Source organism: Furipterus horrens, unplaced genomic scaffold, assembly GCF_987537825.1.
Source record: "Furipterus horrens unplaced genomic scaffold, mFurHor1.1.pri manual_scaffold_11, whole genome shotgun sequence".
NCBI lineage: Eukaryota > Metazoa > Chordata > Mammalia > Chiroptera > Furipteridae > Furipterus > Furipterus horrens.
The window spans coordinates 33939549-33959923 of NW_028327181.1; the positions used below are offsets into that span (position 1 = coordinate 33939549).

At 43.5% G+C, this 20375-nt stretch overlaps 1 protein-coding gene across 1 annotated transcript in view; it reads right to left on the bottom strand.

Annotated features, from left to right (window-relative positions):
• The window catches only part of TECTA (tectorin alpha), a 122352-nt gene that overhangs the window by 80549 nt on the left and 21428 nt on the right, over positions 1–20375 (bottom strand). The window contains exons 7-10 of the mRNA XM_090291907.1: positions 9851–10421; positions 7366–7958; positions 5536–6109; positions 453–1054 (exon numbers count right to left, since the gene is read on the bottom strand). Of these exons, the coding sequence (XP_090148033.1) occupies positions 453–1054; positions 5536–6109; positions 7366–7958; positions 9851–10421 (2340 nt within the window). The remainder of the gene's footprint in view (positions 1–452; positions 1055–5535; positions 6110–7365; positions 7959–9850; positions 10422–20375) is intronic.

A 20375-nucleotide genomic window follows, 5' to 3' on the forward strand; every position in this document is an offset into this window, starting at 1 on the left:
CAGGCAAATATCGTTCTGATCCCAAACAAGGGAAAGAGGCGGATTAGACAATACAGTAGTACCCCTTCAGATGCCTAATTTGCTCTGGGCATGTGTTCTCTCTGACAGAGGGAGCGACTGCCCAAGGTCATGCAGCAGTAGCCGAGTTGGGGTTTGAGTGCGGGTGTGCACTCTGTCTGGCACTCTGCTACACTGTGGAAGGTCCTCTTTCTAGGGCTGGTGCCAAATTTGGTGCCTGTGACTTTGGAATATGGCTTTTCTCCCTGAGGCTCAGTCTCCTTACCTGTAAGATACAGACAGGAAATCTCCAGGGCCCCCTCTGCTCCAACATCCTGTCTGCTTTTCCTTAGATTCTGCACCAGCCTGATTCAGTGGCTGCCTGGCTTGCTGACCCGGCAACCCTGTCCTCCCATCCCCACCATGCCCTCTGGGATCTGGCTGTGACTACTCACCAGCACAGTGTGCTTATAGGCCCTGTGAATCACTATGCTGTAGCCAAACACGGTCACATCCACCTGCTTGACCCACAAGGCCAGTGATGGGTCCCGATCCTCATTCTTGGCTGTGACGACAAACTTGGGGAAAATGTCTGAGCTTGGCCTGTTTCCTGTGGTGCACAGGATGAGTGGGCAGCTGGTCTGGAAGTCGAAGGGGTAGCCATCAAAGGTCAGGTAGTGGCCATAGCCCGAGACAATGCAGGAGGCATCGGTGCGGACCTGACAGTAGTATAGGCCACTTTCCTCCATGCAGTACTCGTCATCCCTGCAGGGGATGGACTCACAGTGGACGCTGTTGTCTGTGCCATTGCAATAGCAGAAGATCTGGCAATCCAAGTCCACCCAGAAGGTCTCATTGGTGGCAAGTTGATGTCCCTCAAAGTTGCAGCCACACTCACTGCGGGTGACACACCGGTTGCCCAGCAGAGCATAGCCCTCGTCACACTGGCACCCCTCAGAGCAGCTGTCCACACAGATGGGGCCCAGGGCCAGCGTCTCACAGGTTTCCGTACACATCACGCACTGCTCAAAGTGGCTGTTCTCCGGGCACTCCAGAGCTGAGGGTGGTCAAGGAGAAGACAGGCTTGAGAGAGGGGTGGAGGTAACCGACAGTGTGGGTGTATGCCTTAGCACACATGTGTGTGCCTGTGCACATGTAGGTGGGCTGTGCATGCTTTTATTGGGCAGCACAGTGAGCTCAGTCAGTGCCATGCCACCTCACTGGGGTCAGCAAAGGTTCAGGAGACTCTCGCTCATGTGTGCCTCAAGTGCCCTTAGGTTCCCATGGAGAAGCTTGTGAGGAGCTCCTGCTACATGCCGGCCCTGTTCCCTGTACTTCAGTGTAACTCCTTTCAATGACCTAGAAGGTGAGGAAAGTCATCATCCCTGGCTTACACATGAGGAAACTGAAGGTCAGTGACTTGACCTTACGAGTAAGTCTTGGAGAGAGAGCTGAACTGGGGCCCCCAATTCTACAACCCTGGGGAGAGTGTCCTGTAAAGAACAGATACCACCTCTGAGCTTCAGTTTACTCTTTTATGAAATAAGGACAATACTTACCTAGCCTGCTGGTTCTGAGAATCAATAAGCTAATATCATAAGTCCACAGGAGATTCTCAATGCCCTTTACCTTATTGATACTTTCTTCTGTTATGGATAGCCTTTATGAAGATATTTATACTCTACAAATTGATCTTTCCCTTTGTCTTTCACTTCTCTTCTCTACTGCATCCTTGCCACTTCCACCTCCTCATCACCTTCTGGATGTGCCCCTACCTCTTTTGCTCACACTTTCCCCGACCTGGATGGCCCTCATGAAGCCTAATCCTATCCATTCTTCAAGTTTCATTTCAACTGGCACTTCTGCCCAGAAGCCTTCCTTAATGGATCAAGTCTCTGAGTCACAAAGCACAGCATATAAAATAATAACTGTACATGCTGTTCACCATGGAGTTCCAGGCAATCTGCCCATTTCTTTATTATTATAGTTTGTCAAAATTGGACATGGGCAAGGTAGAATCAAGGAGCACATAAGAAATCTACCTATAAGTCTGTGTAGTCTAAAGATCTGTGAAAGTCCCCACCATCTCCTGGGAGAATAAGATCTTGCCTTTAAAACTTTTTTTAATGCTCTTGTGCATACTATTATTCTTTAATAGTGTCTCAGAGTCCAAGGACAAGGATGATACAGAGAATTAAATGGCATGGCAATAACAGCTCTGCCATGAGTCCCAGCTCAAAAGTCCAACAGCATGGGGTATTGAAAGCGATCATTTTTTCCTTTAGCCAAAGGACCACCTCCACCCCCACTGACAACAACACCATATAGCACTGGAGTTGAAGGCTTGTTCAGTGCTGATTAAACATGTCTGCATGGAGGGATTTTCACATTTGTCTCTAATTTATGAATGTTTATAACACTGACTGCAAGTTTATGGTGATAGCAAACAACATGACTTATTTAAATATATCTCGCTTTATGACTTACTGTGTTGTCTGGATTTGTCTGCAAATCTGAGACATACAAATGTAAGTAATAAATATTCCCTGAACCCTGAAATGCCTCTGTGAAATTATTTTAATGGCAGGCTGGCTCTGCCAACAAGAGGGCTGTTTACATATATCTGAACGCAGATGCAGTGGTTGTCTCTCTCTAAGTCCGAAGAAGATTGTTCTCCTGCTTTGAGGCTGTTGGCACAATCTAATCCCCATTTTGCAAGACCCTGGCCAGATGAACTGCTTAGTGCTGGGTAACTTCTCACTAAACCCACATACCCAGGTCTGGATGAGACATCGTGCAGGGTTCCTCACGTTGCACTCCTGGTCCTTCACCCAAAGGAGCCATGCTGCTGCCCCCATGCCTCTCTCTATAGAAGGTGCTCATGGAGCTCCTCCAGCTCTGCAGGCCCAGGAAGGGACAGGGAGATGCTCTTCCCAGTAGCCATCACATCCAGGAAAAGAGGGTCACCTTACCACCCCACTGCGCTCATGTCATACAAAAAATGCCTCCAAACTACGTTCCATGCAGCACAGAAAACAACCTTGGAACACTTCGTGCTGAGTGGGAGCTCACAGTCTAACAGAATGGCATGGACACAGCCTGCAACAGACTGTGTCCGGGGCAGACTCGGTAATTCCGCTCTGTGAAGGAACTACACATAGGAGGCTGAGTGCTGGAGTGGGAACATAGATCATATTAGATAAACTGAAGATAGCACAAAGGAGGAGGGAAGTAGATTAAAATGAAAGCTTTGGGAAAGTATTACAAGGTCCGACTAAATGTGGCAGTCAGTAGAAACCTTGGAACCTATCTCCCTGAAGGTGACTTTATGAAAAGAGTATGCCCCCAGAATTCCAGCTTCAGAATTCACAGCATCTGCTACAAATTCCTCCCAAGTACGGTTAAGGCTTACCAGGTATCTAACTGCCCTTTTCTGAGATGACAGTCACCAAACATTCCATGTGCACCTTGAACTTCCAAAGCTCAGAAACCAGATATCCAGATATTTAAAAAGATGTGTGTGTGTGTGTGTGTGTGTGTGTGTGTGTGTGTGTCTTAGCTCTAAGTTCTTAGCTCTAAGATGCTTCTGTCAAAAGAACTTAGAGGTAAAGCAAGAATCTTCCAATGGCAATGGGTAAGCCACACCCAGATCTTGGTTTCTAATACCTTTTCCGAAAAGAAATTGGGGCTTCTTGGAGGATGGCTGGTTTTAGTCTGGGACTGGGGAAGGTTAAGAGATGAGTGTGCAATTTTTTTTATACCAGAAAGTAAGAAAAAGACATGTGTGCCAAACGGACATAGGAGGAAACTTGTAGGGGTCCCCACAGGATGAACCTAGAACAAATTTAACACCAAAATAATTAACAAATGTAATATAAAATATAAATAATTGACAAAATTAGAAATCTGTATATCCATATTGATGAGAGATGTATGATTGAGACAGATCAATAGAAAGGTGGATGGATAAAAGGCAGACCAGCCAAGAAGAAGGGAGGGCTTTTGTTCACAACAGAATGGTCTCTACTGACTGGTAAAAGTGAGAGTGTGATGTAGCTGAAAACCATCAGTTTGTAACCATCATGCTACATTATCAGTGGGCATTAAATTAATTAGGGGGTTTTGATGACATGCAGGATACTTACATGGTCTTAAAGTATCTACTCACAATATTGTTCATTGTTTGTAAGAGAAAAGCTGTAATGACTATAAAGACATTTGAAAGCACCTGACCAGGGTATTGATCTGCTCATTACTCACAAGAGGAGGTTAGACAGAGTGTTTCCCTCCCACGGTGTGATGCTATGAGACATGTGCATCATCTGTGCTGGAGTCTGAGTGGGATGTAGAGCAAAATCCAGTCACGAGAAAGTATCAAACCCAAATGGAGGGCCATTCTCTTTTTAAAGGGGGAGTGTTGTATTCTTTAAAAATAATAATGTCAAGAAAGGCAAATAAAGGTAAAGAATTGTTCCAGACTAAAGGAGGCTAAAGAGACACAAAAACTTAATGCAATGTGTGGTCCTAGACTAGATCTATATTGAGGGGATAAAAAGCCATAAAGGACATTACTGAGTCAGTTGTGAAAACTGAAGTATGAATGTTAAATTATTGTATCAGTATTACATTTCCTAACTGTGACTCTGTAAATGAGTATCATTATTTTAAGGAAACACACTGAAGTATTTAGCAACAGGGGCATGATGCATACAACTTACTTTCAAATGGACAGAGAATGAGAGAGAATAAAAAGCATACGAGTCAAAATGTTAACAATAGGTTAATCTGGGAAAGGGTATACACATATTCTTGCAACTTTTCTGCAACTTTGAAATTATATCAGAATAAAAAGTTTTAAAAAATAAACCTAAGAAAGAAGAAATAAACAAATGCAGAGGATGGAATCTTAATGGTGGCATTGGTTCTGGTTGAGGGTCAACCTTTTGGTGAGAAAGGGTTTGGCCCTCCAGTCTCGGTGGGGCAATACCTGCTCCAGGCACGGTCCCACCCTCCCAACGGCTCCTGTTGTTCCACATTCCCCCCAAAGGCCTCCCGCAGAACCCCGGGGTCAAATGTCAGGCCTTCCCAGCAATGAGTCTGATTACTACTAGTACCGCCACTGCCCTGCTAAGAGGGGTCAGATACTCTGGGGACAAAATTAAAAACCAGCAATGTGAGATTTTCTTAATAGTCATTGCCAAGTTTGATAACCTCCAGCCCATGAAAGGCAGCCTGAATTGGACCCTTCTTTGCCTTTGACCTCATGTGTGCTAGATAAAAGCACCAATCAAAAGGATGGCTAATTGTTCTACAATAAAGAGATACTGTGCAGCTAGAAGCAAAACTGAGGTGAGAAACAGTTTGATTTAGGGAAACTGGCTTCCAGTGGACACATCAGACTCGGGGAAGTGCATCCAGGAATCAGATTGTCCTTGTGCTCCACTGCGGCAAGAAGAGAAGTCCTGTCGAAGAAGACCCATTGTCTCATCTGCTTCCCTACCACCCAGCTGGCCTCCCCATAATGCAGCCCCAACTTACGGCAGAAGTCATAGGTCCGCCAGGGGCCCACCTCCACGTCAGCATTCTTGCAAGCGCTTGCATACCGGGCCACAGAGTCACAGAGTTCCGACTCGTTGCCTCCGCTCTGGCACAGGCGAAAAAGGCAGGTGCGGTAGTAGGCGGTGACATTGACTACCCCGTGACACTCTAGAAAGGAGCTGTTGGAGGGGTCGTTGATGATGCCGCACCTGGAGCGGCTCCGATAAAATTTCAGCAGCTCAGAGTCATTGTTGCAGGCTTTCAGCAAGTCCCCACACTCCCCGTTACAGATCTCCTCAAATGTTGTCCAGCTTTCCAGGAACACGGCCAGGTTGTCTGTGCACTTGCCATTGGGGAGACAGAACTCATCACTGGCATTAGCATTGAAGAAGCCACACAAGCCCCCAGTGCAATTGAAGTAAGCTGTGGAGAGCCGGATGTAGAGCAGACCTGTGTCTGAGTACTGGACACTCACAATGCCCTTGGACTCTACTATTGTGCTGTTTTTGCTTCGATAAATTTCCAGTTTTCCCGAAAGATGAAAAAATGGTAATTCCACTTCCTGACCATTCACCTGAAAAATCAAATCACTATCATCAAGTCCAGCTACACACAATTTTCCGGGCTATGGGATGAAGGTGTGGCTTGGCCCCAGGACTAGTGCTATGAGAAATGTCAAGAAGCTGACCACACAGACAGACAAAAACTGTTTTCTCATGTGCATATTGGTCCTTTTATTTCTAGACTCATCTGACTCAATACATTTGCTGTTTATTCCCATACAGACAGGACTCTAAGCTAACCCAAAGCAAAACTGAAATGTGAGCAAGATGCCTTATGTGTGTGGCTTCCTCCTGCCTGCCTGACACCTTTGCACAAAGCCCTTTCTTCCCCACATTTCTGGCTCCTTCTTCTCCTTTTAAATCTTACTTTGCCTGAATCCCAGCCCCTTGGGGGCAAAAAGCATATATCTAATTAGCTAGCTGTCCATCTACCTATCTTTTCTGATTTTTTAAATGAACTAATCTCTGCCAGTGTGTCAACAGGAATGAAAACCCAGCCCTCTCAGTGTGTCCTTGGACAGCGCTGCTTTGACTTCTGTTTTTCTAACAAAGCATCATGTGATATTATAAAATGCATGTTAGACTGTCATCCCAGTTCTTCTATGACTTAGCTATAAGGCCTGTATTCTTCAGGTAGCCTTCGGGGATCTTCATGTGAAAACAAGGAGTTGCACTCAATTATTCCTAAGATTCCTTCTAGAACGAATGACTTATGAGTCTAGAGGCCTCATCCTGGGTATTTTAGAGCAGGTCAGAGGAGCAGAGGGCACCTTGGCAGGCACCCTTTGCATTACCCTATAGATTTCCATTATAGGTAGGAGAGTCAGTACAGTACAGGGTACAGAGCATGGACTCTGGAGCCAGCCTGCCTGGGCTTGACTCCCATCTTGTGGCTGTGTGTTCCCGAGGAAGTTACTAAACCTCTCTGTACCTCAGTTTTATCATCTGTATAATTAAAATAATAATATACACCTGATAGGATTAAATGTGACACTGCTTAGAAGAGTACTTGGCATATACTAAACGTCCTATGAATATTTACTACGGTGGAGAGCTAGTCCTGCTATATCTATCTAATTGGAGAAATTCCAGCTTCACTCCATTGCTCCATCTGTTGGACTCTGATTTGGTGACCATAACGTTCCCATTTGAGAACCACAGCTTTTCTAGAATCCACTCATGGTCAGAGGCAAAAAAGCAAAGGAAGAACACCGCTCCTCCACTTGTGTGACTCATGAGAAACCCTCAAGGGCAGCAGTAGCCTCACCTTGACTTCTGAGGCCCCAATTCCTCCTAGCTTGACCTCCTGGTGAGCCACCAGGATCCGAAGACCTCGAAGCCAGGCAGGCCCTCCATCAGGTTTCTTCTTATTGATGTCGATCTCCAAGTACTCGGGCTGCTCAGGGCAGGTCTTGAGCAGGGTGTAAGAAAATTCAGAGGGGAAGGCATAGGCAGCCCCGTCGAAGGTGTGCAGCACCTGATTCTGGTTGAGGAGGCACACGGTCTCCCGCTTGGGGAAGCAGCCCCGGTATCCGTCCTCCACCGCGCACACCTCCTCGCCCCGGCAGGTCTTGTTGAAGCAGTACACGTCGCCACCCTCCTCACACAGGCACTGCACTGTGCAGTTGGCTGTGGCCCAGAAGAACTCCCCCATCGCATAGTAGTGACCGTCGAAGTCACAGCCGCACTTGTGCAGCGGGACGCACTGGCTGGTGCTGAGGACAAAGCCTTCATTACACTCGCAGCCCTCTGTGCAAGGCGTGGCGCAGTTCTGAGAGGCCGTGAGGTCTGAGCACGTGTCGGGGCAGCTGCTGGTGCACACGGAATAGTGGCTGAAGCTCGGACACTGCACCATGGACACTGATGTGAGGGAGAGAAGGGAGCGTGACAACAAGGTCAATGACCCAGCCACCAATGGCCAGAAGCCACCATGCACAGGAGCCGGGAGGAAAAGAGCTCCTTCCATTTACCTCCCAGAGTGAGGGGCAAGCGGCCCCTCCTCTGAAGAACAAAGACTTGAGGTTGTGTCTATAGGAACAAGCTCGATGGCTTTCCTACTAACTACTGAGCAACAAGAGTGACTTGTGAACTTTGGCTCTCATTAGACCACTCAACTAAAATTAAACTTCAGGTTGCTATGCTAACTAGCCTGCAGATTACTCATTATAGATTTATTGTTTGGTGATCTGCAGTCATTAAGATGTTTTAATAGCTTCAACTGATGAACATTTATATTGTTCTGATTTTAAAGGGCATGTGCATTCTTAGGAGGAAATAAATTCAACTTGCAGGAGAAATGAAAAATGTAACTGTTAGAGGAATAATTTGGAAATATAGAATTTTTAAGAGAGGTACTTAAAATACCTAAAATTGACCAGCAGAGATTGCAAAAATGAATTCTCTGGAACGTTAGCATAATAACAAACCTAGGCTATCTGAAAAGAACTGTGTGCCTGTTCCTCTAGGAGACTGGATTGGACCTAGAACTAGGGCCTTCTGATGTCTTTTCTTGCCTTAGAAACCTTCAATTCTATTTTAAGAACATCTGAGTCTATGTAAATGTTGGATCTGATTGAATCCAACAGGCAGAGGCTCGAAGGCCTGGTAAACTAGCTCTCTTAGTTAAACATAACTCATTCCACTGACATTTAGAGAGAGGAGGATAGAGGTGGGGAGGGAGAGAGAGAGAAGAATGTGGAAGATAGGGAAGTAGTACCACTGGGAATTTGGATGCTGCAGACATAGTAGAGGCTGGTCAGTCACAAGAAAAAAAAATACACTGTCTCTTAGTAGTTTGACCAGTGCTCAAAGAATTGAATCTAACACATGATGATTTATGTGAATCCAACCTACACATCTAGGATAAAAATCTCTCTGGCCTTGGAACTTAAAGAAATTTCTAAATCTTCTCACCTCCATAGCACTCTCAAATGCATGGATTATAATTTTCTGTTTACTTATATGGAGAAAACCAAGGACCAGGAAAGAAACAAAATTCCAAGTAGCTGGTTTTTTGTTTGCTTGTTTAAAAAATTTGTATAACTAGAAAAGAAAAAACAGATTTAAACGGGTTAGAAGGAAAAAGATAGTGAGATAACTAAATAATACAAAATGCTTAATCCGAAAGTATAATTCAAAAGAAACTGGGTCTCTCCACACAGTTGGGCTTTTCCTAACCACTTAGCACTTCAGATAAAAGTGCTTCTTTCCTGGTATGCTGTACTTCCTATCTGCTGCCCCTTCTTCCACCACCAGCATCAGGACAGCAAGTGATACAGAGCAAGAGACACAAAACCCAAAGGAGCTGAAAGTGAAGAAGAGTGAGCCAGGGAACAGATGTCATTGGTTTCACTGGGAGGTGAAGTACTTGACCAAAGGCTGGTCTTGACTACCTGGGCCCATATCTGTGCTTACTCAACAGTCATAGAGATAGCTACCTGTACCTCTGAAAGCCCCACCTCCTGCCTCAACTTGGAGATCGCCACCTCACTACAGGGCTTTCCTCTAGCCAAGCATTTCATAATTCCACACCATTTCTGCTCATCAATGGTTTCTTGTTTTCTAACTATAATATTGGGTGAGGGATACAAGTAAAGATCCTTTTACAGTTCATTCTTTATACTTTGTGACATTTCAACCTCACCTCCACTGTCGGACAATTTGTCTCAGCAAGATTTCTGAGGAGCTCGGAAACCCTCTCCCTGCCCCCCTGCACAAGAGCGGCCTTCCATTTGGATGGGATGTCAGCTTACCACACCCAGTCTGCACTCGCCAGTCTCCAATCGGAATGCCAAGGGCTTGGCACACAAGGGCATAGGCCTGGATGGCTTGACAGAGGAGTGTCCCATTGTCCCTCACGCTGCACAGGTCATACACACAGCTGTGCACAAAGGCTGTGGCGTCCACGACAGTGCCACACTCCCACAGGGGGCCATCCGTCTTATTGAGGAAGCCACAGTAGTCGGAGCCAAAGTAGAGGATCTCGGTGGCCGCATCACATTGGGTACAGTTGTCCACGCAGCCTGAATCACAGAGCCACTCAGTGTGGTAGACCCGCCAGCTCTCTCCCAGGTCCAGAACAGACATGGCTGGTCTGCCATCTGGACGGAGAAAATCATCCAGCGGGTTTTTATTGTAGTTCCCACAGAGCCCACACGTTGAGTTTATATAGGAGCCTGGGATGGAAATGGAGGCGTAGTGCTGGCCATCAAACGTCACTAAGAGCCCAAAATCCGTTTCCACAGCTGTAGACATGCCACTCTGGTAGATTTTCACTGCCCCCAAGTCTAAGGTGACGGGTAAAGAAGCCACCAGATCATTAACCTGCCAACAACAATAATAGTAAAAGGCAGGTGAGCAGGTGCCAGGGCAGTGGTTCCACATAATATCAGAAGAGGGAGACAGAGCAACTCAGTGCTCCAGAGAAGATGCTTCCCCCAGACTGCCTGGGCTCCAGTGGACGCCCCTCCTATTAAGGCTGGTGTGGGCCATCTGAGCACTGGGTGCTATCTAAGCTGTGGAGACATGCATTGCCAGTGCCACTCTGACTGCTGGGGACCAGGTGGCTGTCAATTCTTCCTGCTGGCTCCAGAGCTAGCTAGCTTCAAGGCTCTTCTTGAAAGGTTAGTTACCTTGTTCTTCCTCTTTACTCCTCTAAATTGTTTCTTTAAATTCCAGCTTAAGTTACACATTGTCCCTTCTACCCTCAATGCCCTCAGCACTCCCTGAGCCTTCCTCCCAGATGAAGTATACGCTACAAACTGTTCCCCACAATTTAGTACTGAGGCTGTCCTGGTATTATTCTCTGAGTGTTTCACCCTGTCAGTGGCTGATACCAGGATTACATCACAGAATCATCCAACAACAAACCTGACCACCTACTGGGTACCAAGCACTGTGTTAGGGTCTAAGAAATAAGAAATAAATAATAATAATAATCGCCCCTGTCTCTCATGAGCTCTCAGTCTACTGAGGAAGGGAACCACAAGTTATATTTATAATATACTGTTTGAAGTATGTGTTAACAGGTGATGCAATGGGAGAACAGTAAATGAACATTTAATCCAGCCTGAGGAAGTCACATAAAGCTCTTCAGAGGGAATTAAATCTGATTGGGGTCTTTAAAGGTAAATAGAAGTGGCCAAAGGAAGAGTGGTGGGCAGGAGATTGCAGAACAAGAAAATAAAGGCAGGGTGGGACAATCATCAGGGTGTTAGCAGCCTGCAGGGAGAAGGGGTGGACAGAGATGAAGCTGGAGACAGGGATAAGGTCCATTCATTCAGCAAACACCAATTTAGCCTTGTCTGTGTATCAAGCACTACTCTAAGACCTGGGGATTAGAAACAAGTGAAAATCCCCACATCATAGAACTTATATTTTAGTTGAGGAGACCAACAACAAAAATATAAATAGGTAAAATATATAAGTATGTCAGAAAATATTCTGCAGAAAAATAAAGCAGAATGTGGATCAAAAATTACTAGGAAAGAGGGTTCCTAATTTCAAATAGGATAGTCACGGACGACTTCGCTGGCAGGGGACATTTGAGATGAGGAAGCAAATCATGCTGTTATCTAGTGAAAGGGCTCAGGAAGAGCAGGCAGCCAGGCCCTCGGTGGAGTGTTCCGGGGAACTCCCCGGCCCTCAGGAAGCCAGTGTGGCTGTGACAGAGAGAGCAGGCAGCGGCAAGTGATGTCAGAGAGATAAGAGCAGTCAGAACAGACTGCGCCTTTCAGCCGCTGTGAAGACTTTGGCTTTGACTGAGTAAGACGAAGAGCTAAGAGAGTGTCTAGAGCAAAAGATCATCATGATGGGACTTCCATTTTTAGCAAATTGTTTGTGCTTCTGTATTGGGAACACAGAAGGGCCTTTAAAGCTGTGCTCTAAAACAAAACAAAATTCCACAAAAACGAAGAACTTGGATTTCTTTTCTGTAGGGTGAGTCCCAAAAGGTTTTAAAAAGAAAATGACATAGTTAGACTTGCATTTTAGAAAGTCCATTCTGGCCAGCATGAAGGACTGATTGAAGTATGTCAAAATTAGAAGCAGAGACCAGACAGGCAACTGCTGCTGGGTTCCAGGAGTGATGGAGGGTGAGGGCCTGAAATAGAGAATGACACGGACAGCGAGGGACACACTCATGGGGCACACTCAGGGCCTGGTGGGTTTTTGCAGTAGTGAGAAATAGGGGGGTGGGGGTTCAAGAGTGAGGCCCAGAAGTCTGGATCACTTGAGTAGGAGGCTTGATAAGCCTCTAACACAGTTAATTTTCTCTTTTTCACACTTGCCATGCCTGGCACCTATAGACATCCCATATGTGAGCTAGTATAGGATGGTGAGTCCTTGCAGGAACTGACTGCAAATGCACATGCACTTTCCAAGCTGCCCTGGACCCATACTTGTTTCTGGCACCCAAGAAGGGCAAGGGCCTTTAGTGCCATCATTGTTGCTACTTTCTGAGTTGTCTAAGACGTGAGACAATGAACCAAGCATCGGCCCCAAGATTTACCAAGGTAGATAACATGTCACTTCTCTGTCTCTAAAGATTAGTGAGACTTAAGAGGGAAAGCAGACAAGAAAAATATGCCCAAGAAATACACTGTCCACAGGTCCAAGATGGCAGTGGAGTTGGTCCTTCCAGGACCAACCTGGAATTACAACTAAAATATAGAACACTCATCCTCAATAACCAACTGAAGAATAGCTGAACTGAATTCTTATAACAAAGAATTTACAAAGAAGCTACATAGAGACTGGTGGGAAGGACAGAAATGCGAAAAGGGCTGGCGCTACTCCCACGGTGGTGGCTGAGATTCTGGAGGGATATCTTGGCTGCAAAGGTCCCCACTGAGAAGCGAAGGGTATCAAGGCTAAGCTGGGCTCCCTAGCTCAGAGCACCAGAGCAAGGAAGAGGTGCCCACATAACATCTGGCTGTGAAAATCAGCAGGATTCTGTCCACAATGGAGAGATGGGAGTCTGCTAGAGACATAGATGCCCTCTTAGAGCACCAGAGCACAAAATATCATTTGCAGCTACTCGACCTGGGCTCCAGCAAAGGAATGGAAGAGCAGACTAGAGTCATGTGAAGAGAGACTGTAGGTGTGGCTTTGGGGAGAGAGCTGAAGGGACAGCTGACAAGGTCCCTGTACTGAGTCCCTCTTCCACACCACAGATGTCAGCTTTCTTGGCTGGAGCACTCCCCTTGTTATGGCATCAGCCTGGGGGAATGTAACAGCCCCACTTTCCAGACTCCATGTCACTCCACCCTACAGAGCTCCTGCCCTTCTGAGGAGTCAGCTGCCTGGGCCAAGGTGTAGAGTTGTAGAGGGCAGACTCAGAGGGTGTCAGTGACTGATTTGTGTGGCTTTGGGGTGGGAGACACTTCCCTCACTTTCCTGTGAAATTGACTGGCACCTCCCCCTCATGGAAGATCAACTGGCCCCACCTCCAGGCTCCTACTGGTCCTAGGCATCCTAGGAGGTCTGTGCAGAATCCAAGCTGGACTGTTGTGTGACTCTGGGGCGGAAACCACTCCCCCCGTACCACCACTTCCAAACCTGATCTCTGCCTCCCCTTCATTAGAGACCCAGTAGCTCGGCCCTCATGACTCCTGGCAGCCCCACCCTGCTGAGCTAGGGCTCCTGAGAGAATCCTGGGCAGACTGAGTAGTGTGGCTTTAGCAGCGGAGGGCATGATTTTTCTCTAGCATATCTGATTGGTGCAGAGCTTTTCCTTCACATAGCCAAATCTTGGTTTGTTTGGGCCTGATAAACTCTGCTGGCTTCACCCTGATGACTTCCTGAGACCCTGCCCCACCACAAAGGTCTTTGGGCACCTAGCAAGGGGCAGCTACACTTGGTGAGTCCTGGGACTTTTGCTGAGGGCCTCAAACCCAGCACTGGAACTGAGTTTGAACCTATATCAGTCTGGGGAGCAGCACTCACCTCTACCTGGTGACTCACTGAGAACCTCCCTCATGCAACTCAAGTACTGCCAGAGACTCTTTCAGTGATCGAGTCTAACAGGCAGTCAGCAGGTGGAGGCAGGTGGAGGAAGGTGGAGGTGGATCTCAGAGTGCCTTTGGACTTTTGCTGACCTGCCCCCATGCTTGATGCCGATGGAAGCCAACCTAGATGTGCATTTTGGTTGTTCCCACACACACCAAGACCTAGAAAGACAGCCATAAACTGTGGATCACTTCGTAGCTCCAAACAAGTTGTCTAGGGCCAGTCACAGGCAGTGACTGACATTGCCTGCCTCAGAGTACTTCCCAAAGGCACCAGAACAGACATGCCCAGTGGCCATCTTCAGACAACATCAGAGTAGGATCCAATTAGCTTCACTAGCAGAATATCTTGACAGCACCAGACCCTGCTGAGGCAAAATCCACATTATTTAGTCAGCACCACAAAGCAACTCCTACATGGTGGTCAAGGTTAATCCTCACAGTCAGCCAGCCTGAGAGTCAACCCCACACACAAACAGGTCAATTGCAGTCAAGACTCAATTACAAAAGGAAGGCTCACATAACCTGCCCAAGTTACATTCCCAAAGTACCAAGCTCAGATGATCAAGAAGACTGTGCAACTGGGTCCCACAACATACCTACTACATAAGTCCACCTTGCCAAGACTGGGAGATAAAGCAGCTCTGCATAATATATAGAAACAAAGAGAGGCAGCCAAGATGGGGAAACAAAGGTACATGACCCAAATGAAAGAAAATCCAGGAGAAATCTCCAGAAAAAGAACTAAATGAAATGGAGGCAAGCAAGCTACCATATACAGAGTTCAAAACAAATGGTTATAAGGATGTTAAAGCAACTTACTGAGAAGTTCAATACACTTAGTGAAAACTTCTAAAGAATGAAAAAGAACATAGGAACCATAAAAACAGTCAGAAAATAAGAATACAATGTCTAAAATGAAGACTACACTAGAAGGAATAGATAGTTGATTGGATGAAGCAGAGGACTGAATTAGTGATTTGGAGGACAAGGTAGCAAAAAACATGCAATTAGAGCAGAAAAAAATTTTAATGAGGGTAGTTTAAGGGACGTTTGGGACAACAGGGAGTGTAACAACATATGTATCATAGGGTACCAGGAAAAGAGGATAGAGAGCCTATTTGATCAAATAATGGCTAAAATTCCCTAGCCTGCTGAAGGAAAGAGACACACAGGTTCAGGAGCACAGAGAATCCCCAAACAAGATGAACTAAAAAAAGCCCACACCAATGCACATCATAATTAAAATGGCAAAGGTAAAAGACAAAGAGAGGATCTTAGAAGCAGCAACAGAAAGACTGTTAGTTACCCATAAGACTGTCAGCTGATTTCTCAACAGAAACATTTCAGGCCAGAAGGGACTGTCATGAATTATTCAAAGTGATTAAAAACGAGGACCTACAAACAAGACTGTTCTACAGAGCAAGGTTATCATTTAAAATTGAAGGAGAAATAAAGAGCTATCCAGATTTAAAAAAAAAAAAAGCTTAAAAAGTTCATTACCACAAAACTAGTAGTACCAAAAATATTAAAGAGTCTTCTTTAAGAAAAAAAAACAAAAAAACAAACTCAACAACAACAGAGGAACGGAGTTATAAAGAATAAAATGGCAAAAATACAAGCCTATCAATAATCACATAAATGCTCCAGACAAAATATTTAGGGTAGCTGAATGGATAAGAAAACAAGACATATGTATATGCTGTCTACAAGAGACTCACCACAGAGCAAGAGATACACACAGACTGAAAGTAAAGGGATAGAAAAAGATACTTGATGCAAATGGAAAATCTTATAAAGCTGGGGTAGCAATATTTATATCAGACAAAATAGACTTTAAAACAAATGCTCTAATAAGAGACAAAGAAAGACACTACATATTAATAAAGGGAGCATTCCAATAAGAGAATATACCCTTCGTAAACATTTATGGACCCAACACAGGAGCATCTAAATATATAAAGCAAATATAAATGAACACAAATGGAGAGATTGACAGTATTACAATGATAGTAGGAGATGTTAACACCCCATTGACATCAATGGATAGATCTCCCAGATGGAAAATCAACTAGGGAACAGTGGCATTAAATGACACATCAGGTCAATGGCTTTAATAGAGATCTTCAAATCCCTTCATCCTGAAGCAGCAGATTATGCATTCTTTTCAAGTACATATGAAATATTTCCCAGACTAGACTGCATGTTAGGACACAAAAACATCTCAATAAGTTTAAGATTAAAATCATACCAAGCATCTTCTCTGACCATAATGGTATGAAATTAAGAATCAGTCACAAACAGACAAACAAACAAACAAACAAAACCCCTGAAAAACACAAACACATGTATGCTAAATAACATGTTACTAAACAATGAATGGGTTAACAAGGAGGTCAAGGAAAATAATCAAAATATACTTTGAAAAAAAAAATGAAAATGAGACCACAACAACCTAATATCTATGGAACACAGCAAAAGCAGTCCTAAGAAAGAAATTCATAGCAATACAGGCCTACCTCAGGAATCAAGAAAAAGCTGAAATAAACAATCTAACTTTATACCTAAAGGAACATAAAAAAGAACAAACAGAGCCCAAAGTGAGTAATATAAAGGAAATTATAAAGATTAGAATAGAAACAAACAAAATAAAATCTAAAAAATAATACAAAAAAAATCAATGAAACCAAGAGCTGGTTTTTTGAAAAGATAAACAAGTGTTGGTGAGAATGTGGAGAAAAGGGAACCCTTTTCTTTGCTTTCTTGGTGTGAATGCAGATTGGTGCAGTCACTGAGGAAAGAAGTAGAGATTTTCTTCAAAAAAATTAAAAATGAAGAAATGTTAAAGAGTCTGCTGTAAAAGAAGAACAAATATATAGAGAAGGGAACATAGGTATAAAGGAAATAATGGCTATAAATAAGTACTTATCTATAATAACCTTAAAGGTAAATGGATCAATACTTCAATCAAAAGACATAGGGTAGCTGAATGGATAAGAAAACATGACATATATATGGTGTCTACAAGATACCTGCCTAAAAACAAAAGATTCAAACAGGCTGAAACTAAAGAGATAGGAGAAAACATTACATACAAGTGGAAAAGGAAAAAAAAAGCTGGAGTAGCAATACTTATATCTGACAAAATTGACTTCAAAACAAAGGCTATAACAGACAAAGAAGGTCACTACATAATACTAAAAGGATCAATCCAAGAAGAGGATATAACCCTGGTAAACATATATGCACCAAACATAGGAGCAACTAAATATGAAGAAAAAACCTCTCGGTGGACCTTAATGGAGAGATCAACAGCAATACATAACCTAGTTATGTGCCCTGACTGGGAATCAAACCAGCGAGACTTGGTTCACAGGCAGACGCTCAATCCACTGAGTCACACCAGCCAGGGCTGAAACAGTGACTTTAAATGACACATTACATCACATGGATTTAACTGGTATTCATAGAACATTTCATCCCGAAGCAGCAGAATATACATTTTCCTCAAGTGTACATGGAACATTCTCAAAGGTAGATCATATGTTAGGACACAAAATACGTCTTAACAAATTCAGGAAGATTGAAATCATATCAACCATTTTCTCAAATCACAATGGCATGAAATTAGAAAACAACTCCAATGAAGATACTCAAAAACATTCAAATACATTCAGGCTAAATAGCATGTTATTAAATAATGAATGGGTTATCAGTGAAATCAAAGAAGTAATAAAAGATTACCTAGCAAAAAGTAAAAATAAACAGACAACAACCCAAAAATCTATGGGACCAGCAAAAGCAGTCCTGAGAGGGAAGTTCACAGCATACAGGCTTACTGCAAAAAGCAAGAAAAATCTCAAATAAACAATCTAACCCTACATCTAAAGGAACTGGAAAAAACAACAGCAAACAAAACTCAGAGTAAGTAGAAGAAAGTAAATAATAAAGATCACAATGGAAGTAAATGATATCAACACTAAAAAAATAAATAAATAAATAAAACCTAAACAAAATACCAATGAATCCAAGAGCTGGTTCTTTGAAAAAGATAAACAAGATTGACAAATCTTTAACAATACTCACGAAGAAAAAAAAAAGAGAGCGGACCCAAATAAATAAATTCAGAAATGAAAGAGAAGTAACAACTGATATCACAGAAATACAAAGAACAGTTATATGCAAAGAAATTGGACAACCTGAGCAAAATGGGTCAATTTCTAGAAACATACAATCTTCCAAAACTGAATCTGGAGGAATCAAAAAACCTGAATAGACTGATAACAACTAATGAAATTGAAGCAGTAATCAAAAACTCATAGCAAAAAAAGGTCCTGGATCAGATGGCTTCTCAGGCAAATTATGCCAACCTTTTAAAGAACAACTAATACCCATTCTTCTCAAACTATTCCAAAAATTCATGAGAAGGAAAGACTTTCAAGCTTTTTTTACAAGGCCAACATTATCCTAATTCCAAAACCAGATAAAGACACAACAAAGAAAGAAAATTGTAGACTAATAACCCTGATGAACATAGATGCTAAAATCCTCAATAAGATATTAGCAAACCAGATCCAGCAACATATTAAAAAGATCATATACGAAGATCAAGTGGGATTCATTCCAGGAATGCAAGGTTGGTACAATATTCACAAATCAATAAATGTGATAAATCACATAAACAAAATGAAAGATAAAAATCACATGATCATATCAATAGATGCAGAAAAAGCATTTGATGAAACTCAGCACCCATTTATGATAAAGACTCTCAGAAAAGTGGAAATAGAGGGATCATACCTCAACATAATAAAGGCCATATATGAAAAACCTATAATAAATGGGAAAAACTAAAAGCAATTTCTTTAAGATCAGGAACAAGACAGGACTGTCCATTTCCACCACTCATATTCAACATAGTACTGGAAGTCCTAGTCACAGTGAGCATACAAGATGAAATAAAAGGCATCCAAACTGAAAAGGAGGAAGTAAAGTTGTCATTATTTTCGGATGACATGATATTGTACCAAAAAAACCTACGAGACCTAAAATATGAATTCCAGAAAGTAGCAGGATACAAAATTAATATTCAGAAATTGATGGCATTTTTATACACCAATAATGACGTTTCAGAAAAAGAAACTAAGAAAACAATCCCTTTTACAATTGGGGAAAAAAAAAAAATAAAGGTATTCAGAAATAAATCTAACCAAGGAGGTAATAGACCTGTTCTCAGAAAACTATAGGACACTTAAGAAAGGGATTGAGGAATATACAAATAATGGAAGCATATATTGTGTTTATCCCAGCATCTGCACTCACATCCTGAGCTCTCCTGCCTATTACTGTAGAGGAATTATTCAACGCAATCCAAGGACACTAGATCTCACCTTCTTCAGCCTTTCAACAGCATTGCTCCAGCAACTTTCCTCTTATTCTTCTTCTACATCATTTGTTTTTTAGTTTCTATTGGATCATTCTCAATAGTATATCAATACACTGTTATTCTCAGAGAAGGAAAACTCTGACTCCAAAAAACCTCCGCTGCCTTGCGGCATACCTCTTCAGGGGAAAGGCTAAGGGAGTAAACCCCGACAGAAAATCTGGAGCCGGAGTCCCTAAGGCGGTTTGACGTTGTAGTCAACACCGGCAACTCCTGCGGCGCACCTGAAGCCAAGCTGTATTGACTCCGTCTTTCCCTTGGACCCTTCAGCTGCGAAGAGAGGGGGGGTCTGCTGCATGGGCAACAGCAGACCCTCCATATCACCCTGCCCAGGCTCTGTAGCTTCAGCTTCACTGGAGAGGACACTCCAGCGTCATCGCAAGATGTCGATTCAACACGGGAGGAGACAGATACCATGTCACTCCCGAGTCGGACTGCACAACCATTCTCGGTGGTGCAGATAGACTCTTAAGAAACTACACCATCGTCTCTCGAGACGGACGGCTGCCGACGACGATATTGTGTTCATGGATTGGAAGAATTAACATCATTAAAATGTCTATACTACCCAAAGCAATCTACAGACTCAGTGCAATTCCTATTAAAATACTGATGTCACTGAAGTGCAGACTAAAAATCACCCTAAAGGTTCCTGTGTAAGTTCCAGCAAAGCAGACATAAAGATCATATGTGATCATTTGCTGCTCTTGTTGTGTTTATGCAAATGAACAGGATAAATTAAAACTGGACTTAATGTAGTCCCTTTAATGATAAGGAGGGTAATCTTGAGAAAAATCACAATTCAAGGAAAATCACAATGCTCAGTGG